Source organism: Colobus angolensis, unplaced genomic scaffold (genome assembly GCF_000951035.1).
Source record: "Colobus angolensis palliatus isolate OR3802 unplaced genomic scaffold, Cang.pa_1.0 Scaffold145, whole genome shotgun sequence".
Classification (NCBI taxonomy): domain Eukaryota; kingdom Metazoa; phylum Chordata; class Mammalia; order Primates; family Cercopithecidae; genus Colobus; species Colobus angolensis.
Window position 1 is genome coordinate 2,272,806 of NW_012114544.1, and position 12,868 is coordinate 2,285,673.

General features: G+C 37.2%; 1 protein-coding gene across 1 annotated transcript in view; it reads left to right on the plus strand.

The window, feature by feature from the left end:
* Positions 1-12,603, plus strand: part of LARP1B (La ribonucleoprotein domain family, member 1B) — a 136,792-nt gene extending 124,189 nt beyond the window's left edge. Inside the window, exons 12-16 of the mRNA XM_011935603.1 lie at positions 145-305; positions 1,233-1,377; positions 7,254-7,363; positions 8,082-8,209; positions 10,613-12,603. Of these exons, the coding sequence (XP_011790993.1) occupies positions 145-305; positions 1,233-1,377; positions 7,254-7,363; positions 8,082-8,209; positions 10,613-10,810 (742 nt within the window). The 3' untranslated portion in view covers positions 10,811-12,603. The remainder of the gene's footprint in view (positions 1-144; positions 306-1,232; positions 1,378-7,253; positions 7,364-8,081; positions 8,210-10,612) is intronic.
* Positions 12,604-12,868: the final 265 nt, after the last annotated feature.

The following is a 12,868-nucleotide window of genomic DNA, read 5'->3' on the forward strand; positions in this document are numbered from 1 at the left end:
ATGTCATTAATTTAGGAGAGTTTTAGAGACTACTGTCTTTTCCACTGCTTAGACCCCCAATAATGAAAAAAATAGTACAAATTGGTTCATATACTTGGTTCTTGATTTTTCATTTTGAAGGCTTTTTTCCACTTCCTCAAACAGCACTTCAAATGCTTCACCTTCAGAAGGCGCACCACCAGCAGGAAGTTATGGATGTACTCCTCATTCATTCCCAAAGTTCCAGCATCCTTCTCATGAACTTTTGAAGGAAAATGGCTTTACCCAACAAGTGTACCACAAATATCGTCGAAGATGCCTAAGTGGTAAGATGCTTGTCCTTTATCTATCTATTTAAGATATTTAAAATTAAAATATAATTAAAAAATTTAATATGTTGTCCTTTAATATCAAGTTAAGATATTCCTTTATTGTTAGACTACAAATAGTTTTACTTTCCGTAAATGCGTTTATATATATTCTTTATTTATGTACTTTATAACTTAGACACATTAGGAAATAAAAATTAACAAACTCGGCCGAGCATGGTAGTTCATGCCAGTAATCTCAGCACTTTGGGAGGCCGAGGCAGGGAGATCACTTGAGGTCAGGAGTTTGAGACCAGCCTGGCCAACACAGTTAAACTCCTTCTCTACTAAAAATACAAAAGTTAGCCAGGTGTGATGGCAGGCGACTGTAATCCCAGCTACTCAAGAGGTTGAGGCAGGAGAATTGCTGAGACCTGGGAGGCAGAGGTTGCAGTGAACCGAAATCGCGCCATTGCGCTCTAGCCTGGGTGATAGAGTGAGACTCTGTCTCAAAAAAAGAAAAAAAAATTTAATATACTCTTCTTGTTGCTATTGGCAGATATTTATAATTTAAGCAGTGAGTCAGAAAATGGGTTTAACATTTGTCAGCTATTTCAGCAGTCCCCAATCTTTTTGGCATCAGCGACCTGTTTCATGGAAGACAATCTTTCTGTGGAGGATGGTTTTAGATAAAACCGTTCTACCTCAGATCATCAGGTATTAGATTCTCTTAAGGAGTGTCCAGACTAGATCCCTCACATGTGCAGTTCACAATAGGGTACCAGTCTGTGGTCGGGGGGTTGGAGATCCCCGCTCTATTTAGAAGAAAGCTAAATATACTTTGAGGATTATACTGTTGAGCTTTCTACATTTTATATATAACATCTGCTCTTTTGTCTTTAAAAAGTATGCTTAATAAAATAATATTTTATTTAACTTTTTCAGAGAGAAAACACTTGGGAATTGGTCAGTCCCAAGAAATGAATACCCTCTTTCGTTTCTGGTCCTTTTTCCTCAGAGATCACTTCAATAAAAAAATGTATGAGGAATTTAGACAACTTGCTTGGGAAGATGCAAAAGAAAATTACAGGTCAGATATTTTCTTTTACACTTTGAGGGAGTTTTAATTTTTTCTTTTTCTTTTTTTTCTTTCCCCAGGTAGATCCAATAGAGGGAGTTTTTAGAAAATAATTTTAAAAACTAGTACTGAAGTAACCTGATTTTGAACTGTGAAAGTAGCACAATATAACTAGAGGGAGGGCTGTATTCGTTTTCTATTTCTGCATTGCAAATTACCCCAAAACTCTATAGGTTAAAACAATAAACATTTGTTAGTTCACAGCTTCAAAGAGTTGAGACTCCAGGAACCGCTTAGCTGGGTGATTCTGGCTCATGGTTTCTCATGAGCTTGCAGCCAAGATGTTGAAGGCAGCTGCAGTGTCTGAAGATTTGGCCTGGGCTGGAGGTTCTTTTTCAAGTTCATTCACATGGCTGTTGGCAGGAGGCTTCAGTTCCTTGCCACATTGACCTTCCCTAGGGCATTTTACAATATGGTTTCACCCTGAGTGAGTAGAGCTTCCAAAATGGAAGCCTCAGTATTTTATACAACCTGTACTTGGAAATGGCATACGATTATTTCTACCATATTGTATTGTCGATACAGACCAGGCCTGGCACAGTATGGGAGAGTACTACACAAGGTTGTTAATACCAAGAGATGGGATCATTAGGAACAATCTTAGAGGCTGGCACAAGGGCTGAATGAAATTACAAAACTTTTCTCTCTCATGCTGCCACCATTACAGACTTCCCTTGCATGTACAGATACATACCCCAATTGATACATACTTAGAGCCAACCCAGTTCTTAAGATTCTTTAAGAAAAAAAAAAACAAGGCCTCTCATAATACCTCCCTTGACTCACCTTGTCTAATTTTTTCCCCACTAGTCCTCTAGTACTCTGGGCAACAGTGGTACTGATACATATTCTTCAAATGAACCAAGCTCTCTAGCCTCTGGACATCTGTGCATGTTCTTAACTTTGCTTCTACTTCTCTTCATCTTCCCTGTGCTTTTCTAAATCCTATTCTTTTTATCCCAGCTTGGACCTTGCTTTCTTCAGAAATGTTCACTGAAAGTCTTGAGAGTGCCTGTAGGGCTGAGTGAGGGCAGACCAAGAGGGTAAGAAGGAACATGGTGTGGACTCAAGAAGGCTATTTATTCATGGGCAAAAGGGAAAGGAACAAGACATGGAGAGAAGGGAAAAAGATGATTTTTCATTCAATCATATTTACCTAAATTTACCCTTCTTTAAGTTCTGAAAATGGATTCCTCTTACAAATCTCGAATAAGAATATATTGTTTATCAGATATTGTGATCTTTGAGAAGAATGCAAAGTGCTACAAATAAATTTTTCTGATTAAAAACACAAAAATGTCTTTGTGTTGACTTATGTAAAAACAAAGCCCATTTAATTTTTATCTGTTATCTATATCAGGAACAGCAGATCCATGGCATGTTTAGCTCTATTTCTTTTTCCTCTATTACTGATATCTCTAATCAATCCCTGTTATGTTTTATGTTCTTTCTTACCACACTTTTCAGATTTATACTCTTCCTTATGACTTTAATAGCTACTGCCAGTTTACCAGAGTTGGCATAAAAGGCAAAATTTGCCATTCCTGATCTCATTGTTCTTTTTCAAACTGTGGTCTGCTACCTATTTGTCAATCATAAAATCAATTTAGTGGTTCTAACGTGCTTTAAAAACTGCAGTAGAAAATACCAGACTGCACTGAGCATAGTAATTCATACATACAAATTTAATTCATACCCACATACATTAAGAACTGTTTTGCAAAACATATGTATTTTTATGTACACACATATAGAGATGTACATGTAGATTTAGTTATAAGGTAAAATATTTTTCGTAGTATTGGACCTAGTCAGAAAAGTTTGAAAGCCATTGTTTTAATTGATCTCAGCATATTTTGCTATTTATGCAATTTCTGTTTGTTCCTTAAGACTTTCTAATAACTTCTCTGATTCCATTTCCACCCAAGTCTAGGTTGGGAGTTCTTCTTCTCTGTTTCTATACACGTAACTCTGTGTATGTTTCTAATACCTTTGTAACATAGTTTCCTACCTTTGGTTCTGTTTCTGCAGTATTTACCACTCGACTGTATTAGCTACTTCTTAGGAAGTAGTGGTTAAGCACCTGAAGTCCTTGAAATCAGGACTATGTTTGAGTCCCAGCCATTAATTTACAGATGACAGATTGTAAACCCACCAGGCTTTATGTTCTTTATAAAAAGTAGGTTAAGCCAGGCATGGTGGCTCACACCTGTAATCCTTGCACTTTGGGAGGCCGAGGCAGGCAGATCACTGAGGCCAGGAGTTTGAGACTAGCCTGGCCAACATGGCAAAACCCCATCTCTTCTAAAAATAGAAAAATTAGATTGGCGTGGTGGCCTGCGCTTATAGCTACTTGGGAGGCTGAAACATGAGAACTGCTTGAGCCTGGGAGGAGGAGATTGCAGTGAGCAGAGGTTGTGCTACTGCACTTCAGTCTGGGTGACAGCAAGACCCTGTCTCAACAAAAAAAAAGGTTAAATTATGATACATACTCTCTCACAGGGTTATTGTGAAGGTTACACTAAGCATTTAAAGGGCTTAACACATTAACTTATGTATAGTAAGTGCTTGATAGATGATTCCCTCCCTCCCTCCTTCCCTTCCTCCTCTCCTCTCCTCTTCTTTCCTTTCCTTTCCTTTCCTTTCCTTTCTTTCTCTTTCTCTCTTTCTTTTCTTTCTCTCTCCTCTCTCCCTCCCTCCCTCTCTCTCTCTTTTCCTTTCTTTTCTTTTTTCTTTCTTTCTTTCCTTCTTTCCTTTCCTTTCCTTTTTTTTTCTTTTTTTGAGACAAAGTCACACTGTTGCCTAGGCTGGAGTGCAGTGTCACCACCTCGGCTCACTGCAACCTCTGCCTCCTGGGTTCAGGCGATTCTTCTGCCTCAGCCTCCCAAGTAGCTGGGATCACAGGTGCCCACCACCACACCAGGCTAATGTTTGTATTTTTAGTAGAAATGGGGTTTTACCATATTGGCCAGGCTGGTCTTGAACACCTGACCTCAAGTGATCCACCCACCTTGGCCTCCCAAAGTGCTAGGATTACAGGCATGAGCCACGGTGGCCAGCCAGATGATTATTGTTATTAGGGAATTGTTACTAATTCTGTCCATTGGTTGAAAGTAGTGATAATGTGATTTCAGGAAGGAGGGGGAGAGCTAACATTTCTTACATCTCTTCAATGTGCTAGCTCTGGTCTAGAAGGTTTACAGATACCTATTTTTGAAAAATAGGATCTAATTGACTCCATTTTCAGTGATATGATTACAAGCCCATGATTCAAATATAGTTCCTTCTGGTTCTAAGCCTCTAGGTCTTCTATTCCTCTGAGCTGTCTTGAAGTAAGTGGTAAATGAGTAAATGACAACTGAGAGCGCTAATCATTTGCCTCGGTCCTTCACTCCAGCAGTTATGCTGCATGTTTGGGCTGTGTTATTAATGTCATACTTTTGGTCTTTGGAATAGTTTGCTAAGAAATAAGAGTAAAAATCCAAATATTGCCTATTCAATATAAATGTTGTATTGAGTATTAATCCTTTATCAATAATCTAAGAATTTCTATATTCCTCTGAAATATGATTTACTTGATAAAAACCAAAAACTTACTTCTCCAGAAATAAAGAGAGATACCTAGGCTTCACCTCAAAGATTCTGATTTTGGGTACAAAAAATAAAAATGATTGGAAAGAATGAATAAGACCTACTCTTTGATAGCATAATAGGGTGACTATAGTCAGTGGTAGCTTAATTGTGCATTTTAAAATGGCTGAAAGAGGCCAGGCACGGTGGCTCATGCTTGTAATCCCAGCACTTTGGGAGGCCGAGGTGGGTGGATCACGTGACATCAGGAGTTGAAGACCAGCCTGGCTAACATGGTGAAACCCCATTTCTACTAAAAATACAAAAATTAGCCAGACATTGTGGCAGGCGCCTGTAATCCCAGCTACTCGGGAGGCTGAGGCAGGAGAATTGCTTGAACCCAGGAGGTGGAGGTTGCAGTGAGCCGAGATTGCACCACTGCACTCCATCGTGGGCAACAAGAGCAAAACTCTGTCTCAAAAGAATAAATAAATAAATAGAATTTTAAAAATGAATAAATAAAGTGGCTTAAAGAGTGTAATTGAATTGTTTGTAACTCAAAGGATAAATACTTGAGGGGATGGATACTCCATTCCCCATGACAGGCTTATCTCACATTGCATGCCTGTATCAAAACATGTCATGTGCCCCATAAATATATGCACCCACTGTGTACCCACAAAAATTTTAAAAATTAAAAAAAAAAGATCCTGACTCCATTGGTTTGGAGCAGAGCCCGGGCATCAGTATTTTTTAAAAGCTCCCCAGATGATTATAATATGTAGCTAAGACTGAGAACAACTGATGTCGGTATAATATGATCCCATAAGAGGAACATCAAAGCAAGTTTGTCATTGTGAACCACTGTGGCTCCTTTAGTCTTTGATCTCCTTAGACTTCAGTCTTGCAAGTTCAACCAGTAGCATCACTTAAGGCTATGGGAGCCAAGGGCTCAGGTTAGTGTTTAAGTGTGTAGTTGGCAGTCCTGCATTTCTCTTGTTGGCTTGCCAGAACATCACTCTTTGTCTTGTAAATAAGCTGGTTACAAAAGAGACACACAATCACACACCCTGCTTCCTGTGACTGACAGCCAGTTAACATTATGTTAGCAGAATGGAGAGGTTGCAACCTTTCTGCTGAGGTACCCAGAAAGACTTGGGATTCTAACTCAGGAGTGTTTTAATTGTGGTATCTTTTAGTGCAGCTAGACAAGGTCTTTTTGTTGCCATCTTAGAGCATTGTTTCACTCCCATGGGTTCTGCTCATCACCTGTGGTTGAAGGTTGAGCCTATATAGTTTGCTGATCCACTGAGCAGAACTCCTAGATTCTCTAGATAGTTATAGACAGAAACAAAGAAATTTGTTTTCTCATTTATGTAGTGATTATAGGTCTATTAGCAATATATCTACTATTAATTGTACTTTATAATGAAAGCATGGAGGCTCTCTTAACCATTTAATTATGTTTGTACCATTATAGTTGAATGGGACAACCACACCTAGGATCTAGGGCACAGCTGTATGGTCTTTATCTTCCTAGAGTAAAGCTTACATTCAAGAGTATTTATTTAATACTGTGTACAAACACACCATTATAAATTTTGGTTTGGGGAAAATCTGACACATCCCCAATTTATCACTAAATCTTTTGGCCAGTTCTTCAGAAACACCAGGGAGAGATACTGAGTGCATCTAAAGAGGTCATACTGAACTGTCCAAGGGCTGCCTCTCATGCAGCAGGTTCTCTGTATACCTTCATGATGTGCTATGGCTGAGTCAACAAAAATAGCAAAGCCAGCTATGGATTACTAATTACCAGTTCAGTTAAAAATCTGCATACTGGCTGGGCGCAGTGACTCACACCTATAATCCCAGCACTTTGGGAGGCTGAGGCGGATGGATCACCTGAGGTCAGGAGTTTGAGACCAGCCTGGCCAACATGGTGAAACCCCTTTTCTACTAAAAATACAAAAAATTAGCTGGGCACAGTGGTGGTCACCTGTAATCCCAGCTACTCAGGAGGCTGAGGCAGGAGAATAGCTTGAACCAGGGAGGCAGAGGTTGCAGTGAGCTGAGGTCGCACCATTGTACTCCAACCTGGACAGTAAGAGCGAGACTCGGTCTCAAAAAAATTTAAAAATCTGAATGCTAAAATGTTATTTTTCGTTTAGGATTACTTGTGCCATGTTTGCTTATATTGATGTTACTACTATAGAGAGATTGTATTTTATTATAAACTTTTTATTTTCTCTTTATAGGTATGGGTTAGAATGTCTGTTCAGGTTTTATAGTTATGGACTGGAAAAAAAATTCAGGCAAGAAATTTTTCAGGATTTCCAAGAAGAAACCAAAAAAGACTACGAATCTGGTAACAATAACATCAGAAAATTTATACTCTAATTGGAAATTGTAACCCTGAGTCTGTCAGTAAATAGTGAGGGAATTCATAGTTTTTTTCTTCAGGGCAAACCATTTAAGATCTTCATGCTATTATTATGTTTCTTGATGAAGGATGGGGCACCAGGTAGTAAGAAGGCCCTTCCTGGGAGGTGCTGGAAAGTAACTACTCTCAAGTCTTTCTTTTATGGAGGTGTATTTTGTCATTATCCCTTTGACAAACATGGCTACTCACTGGTGTTCCATTACATGAAAATTCTATGCAACATCAGTAGGTAAGCTTGGAAAGGCAGAAATAGCACAGTGGTTAAGAGTGCAGGCTCTGGGCCAGATTGCTAGGTCCAAATTCCCTTTCCACTATTTAGAATCTTTGTGACGGTGGGTAAATTGCCTATCCTTGCTATCCTCAGTTTTCTCATCTGTAACATATATGAGAATATCCATCTTTTGGGTTGTATATGGGTCAAATTAGTTTGATGCAAAATAAAGCACTTAATACTTGTTACATAGCAAATGCTCAATAAATATTAGCTGCCATTATTGCTTAATTCATTACATGTCTTATTCTCAAGATCTACAGTAAGCATATATTGGAAGATAAATTGTTTATTGCTGATAGGATTATATTTAATGTGAATCATTTTTAAAATTTTATATAGTTTATAATGTATATTATTCTTCGTTATTAGGTCAGCTGTATGGACTAGAAAAGTTTTGGGCTTATTTGAAATATTCTCAATCTACGACACAGTCTATTGACCCAAAACTTCAGGAATACCTCTGTAGTTTTAAGAGGTTAGAAGACTTCCGTGTTGATGTAAGTTTTAAGTCGTTTCCTCTATTCTTTTTATTATCCATATATTTCAATCTCTTATCAGTGACTTTTTAAGCTTTAATTTTGTAATTTTTATTTTTTAACTTTTTAGTTTTAAAATTAAACTTTGAAATAGATACAAAAGTAGTTCAGAGAATTCGCATATACTCTGTTCACTCAGATTTCCCAAATGTTAACATCTTGCATAACCACAGTGCAATTGTTAATTCAATTTAATTTTCATATGCTTCTATAATTAAACATTTTCTAGATTTATTAATTTTTATCTGATATGCTAATTTGTCACTAGCAATGTGAAAACTTTTCACTTTTTAATGATCTTTTATCCATATACTTTCTGTAACATGTGCTGATATAGCTTTAGGGTACCTGCATAATAAAAGTAAGGAGAGAATGTTGTGTGCATGTGTGCAAGCACAAGAGTGGTGTCTTTTAGTTGAATCAGCTAGACAAGGTCCTTTTGCTGCCATCTTATGACGATGTCCACTCTCATGGGTTCTTCTCATCACCTTTGGTTGAAGGTTGAACTTATATAGGCTTTATCAATTTGATTTCAAAAGGAAAAGAAAAGCATTAAAAAATGTCAAGAATGTAAGAAGATAAAGGAAAAGGATGAAGAAGATAAATAAAAAATTAAGGAGAAAGGCTGGGCATGGTAACTCACACCTGTAATTCCAGCACTTTGGGAGGCTGAGGCGGGTGGATCACCTGATGCCAGTAGTTCAAGACCAGCCTGGTCAACATGGCAAAACCCTGTCTGTACTAAAAATACAAAAATTAACTGGGTGTGATGGTGCACGTGTGTAATCCCTGCTACTCGGGAGGCTGAGGCACAAGAATTGCTTGAACCTGGGAGGCGGAGATTGCAGTGAGCCGAGATTGTGCCTCTGCACTCCAGCCTAGGCAACAGAATGAGACTCTGTCTAAAAAAAAAAAAAAAGAGGAAGAAGAAAAATTTTAAATTTAAAAATAGAAAAGAAGTCAAAGGAAGGCTAGGTTCATCATCTCTGCTTTGTGTTGTAATTTGTCTTGCAGTTTTGTGTAAATGGACTTGATGACCCAGGGATAGGGTTAATAAAAGTGCCTGTCTCTTGAATTAAGAGCTATTTTTCTACAGTGGTCTAACCAGTTCTATCACAAAGACATCCTTGCTCTATATTTGAGACTCTTGTCCCATCTGAACATAAGCCAAGAATTCAGGCCTCCTCCTTTAAGTACAATGGAAGATTGGATAAGGAGGTTACTATCTTAATTTATCTCCACATAAAAATACTATTTCATTGGTGTCCAGTTCTGGGCTCCCAAATCTTGGTAACCGGAAAGGCCTAAAAAACTGACTTTTTTTGAATGCAGGATGCCTTTTCACTGGGTACTTAAACGTTTGAAGATGTTTAAATTTGGTACCATCAATAATACTCTCCAGTCTCCTTATCATAGGAATTCTAGATAAAACTTCAAACTTGCTAACGATAATTTAACTTGGCATCTTTTTTATTCCTCTACTGCTTTCATTTATCTGTTAAACATTTTCACTTAAGCAAGCCTGGAATAGGAGTTTAGGATTGAGAAAGAGACTGGAGATACAAATCTTTTACAGCTTACGAAATTGAATAAAGAAGGCAAATAGCCTCACTGAAACATTTTGTTGGAGGCAAGGAACCCAGCCTTATACTTGTGCCCTATCAGATAGCTCAGGTCTAAAACATGAGAGAAGCTTAATAAACACATGTTGAGGCCGGGCATGGTGGCTCACACCTGTAATCCCAGCACTTTGGGAGGCCGAGGCGGGTGGATCACCTGAGCTCAGGAGTTTGAGATCACCCAGGGCAACATGGTAACCCCATCTTTACTAAAAATACAAAAAAATTAACCAGGTGTGGTGGCGGGCGCCTCTAGTCCCAGCTACCTGGGAGGCTGAGGCAGGAGAATCGCTTGAGCCCCAAAGGCGAAGGTTGCAGTGAGCCGGGATCACGCCACTGCACATCACCTTGGGCTACAGAGTGAGACTTCGTCTCAAAAAACAAAACAAAACAAAAACAAAAACCACAAACATATGTTGAGTAAAAGAATGAGCAAATACTAGTCAGCTGATTTAGTTAGGAAGAAAATTTAAGTTTAGTACCTTAAGTTGCTGTTAAGTTTTTGTTATACTAATAAAATTTGTGAGGCGGATGAATGGTGTGAACCCGGGAGGCGGAGCTTGCAGTGAGCCGGGATCACGCCACCGCACTCCAGCCTGGGCGACAGAGCGAGACTCCATCAAAAAAAAAAAGTCTACTGAAGTGTCCATTTAACTTACTTTTTTTTGGGAAAAGTCTAGCCTTAGGTTCTGAAGGGAGAAAAAACAGTAAAATTGTCAACGGTGTTGTCTTTCATCATTTGCAGCCCCCTATTAGTGAGGAATTTGGAAGAAAAAGACATTCATCTACTTCTGGTGAGGAGAGTAATCGTCATAGACTTCCACCTAATTCCGCTACAAAGCCACCAAATGCTGCTAAACCTACATCTACCAGTCAGCTTCAGGTCCCAATAAACGATCCCAGAAGGAATACTTCACCGGAGTCCAGTGACAATTCACATTAAACAGTGCTGCCTGTGGCCTGTGGTCTCAAGAAATGGTGAAATGCCTGAGAAATAGACTCTTATGAAAGTTCTTTGTCCTTGAAGTCAACGTTTACATCAGTATTTATTTAGGGAAAATCTTCTGATGTTTAATTGTGATAATCAGAAAGAAGAAAAAGAAAGAAAAGTGGTAGCATTTTTTCTAACAAGATAAATTCTAAAAATGTTTTCCCTCATTTCACAAACAAGGATAGTCTTGGTGATCTTTTATAGAGATCCTCTAGTAACGTATTTTGATCTCAGATTTCTTTTTCAAAGTCATGGTTTTACAAAAACAGCATTCCTTAAATATATTTAAAAAACAATACAAGGAATGCCTAACATTTCAGCTCATACTTCTTAAAGAAGATATAGTATGTTGTATTCTTCTATTCTATAGAGCTTTCTTAAAGAATCCACAATCCGATTACCCCACTGTCAATTCATATTTGAACTTACCAAAAACAAAGGAGGATTACGTATATATTTTTTAAATTCAAAAAAGAATATGAAATTATACATTTAGTATTTCTTTGAGACATATAGTTTAAAGAAAACTTTTTTTTAAAAACAAAAGTAGGAATATATAGCAAGATTATAGTTACAGTGAGTATATGCACTTTTGATGCTAGGTTTTGCTTTTCTCCCCCCAGTCATATCTCATGATTTCCACAGTTGTTGTATTGGTGTGGAGTTTTCTGAATTGGCATAAGCTGATTACATATTAGAGATTTATTTTTATGATTCTATATAAACGTGCACAAGTAATTTAAAACCTACATTGGGGTTGGTTGGAATATTGTCCTGAATTAATTAAATCTTGCACTGTTTTGAATGCATCTGCTATTTATACATCTGCAAGTGGGTAGGTCATAAGGAGTCAGATTATCTTTAATTTAAAATGAATACTTAGTTTTACCTTTTTGTTTAATTTTGTTTTGTCTTTATAAATGTTTTCAAGAGTTATAGCAAATTGATTTCTAATTTTTATTGCTATTACAACTGATGTAAATGATAGTTTCAGTTTTTGTGAGATTAAAAAAATAAAGCACTTATTCTGAATTTTTTGAATTTTGAATTATTTTTATTTAGAATATAGTTGAAAAGCTGTAATATTCAGTTTTGCTGGTAAAAGACCATTAATTTTTGTGAATGAAGTTTCAATTATAAACTTACATCCACTTTTATTGAGCACTACATAATTTACAGGTATTTTGTTGTACTGGCAAAAGCAAGTGGTTTCAATACGCTAGATTAATTTGTATTTTCTTTTTGAGCAGATTGGATGTCTTGGTCTTATAAATTATAATATTGAAATGCATATAATCTTTGGATGGATGGGCTGTTAATTTGTAAATAGGTTTTCAGCAAGTTATTTCTCATAAGTAATAATTGGCAATTTTATAATATTTACTGTTTGGAGGGTCATTTTGATGCTTTAAATTGCAGAAATAGTCAAATTTGAATATTCAGAAAATAAATTTATTTAGATATATTGTAAAGAGACTGCAAAACAAGCAGTGGGTTAGAATAATAGATCTTCAAGTCTTTTCTTAAATGGGGTATGTAGTTCCAGCTTTTCAGTGAGAAATTTCCAAACCATGCTTATTAGCTTTAAATGGTCTCTTGAAATGATCTATAAATTTTTCTCAGTGTCCTTTTTGTGTTGAACACATACATCTGAAACCTGTATTTAACCAGATATTTCTACTCAACTGAATATACAAGTGTAAATTTGATTGGAAAATTGTATATTATAAATGAAAATATAATAATCAAGAGTTTTGTGGTTTGTTTTAATTAGTAGTTTTATCATATTTTTATTATAAAAGTAATACATGTACGTTGGGAAATCTAGAAAAGCACAAAGAAGAAAATAAAGTACTTGTTATAAAAAGAAGAAAAACCGGGCCGGTCACAGTGGCTCATGCCTGTAATCCCAGCACTTTGGGAGGCCGAGACAGGCAGATCACGAGGTCAGCAGATCAAGAGCATCCTGGCTAACACGATGAAACCCCATCTCTACTAAAAATACAAAAA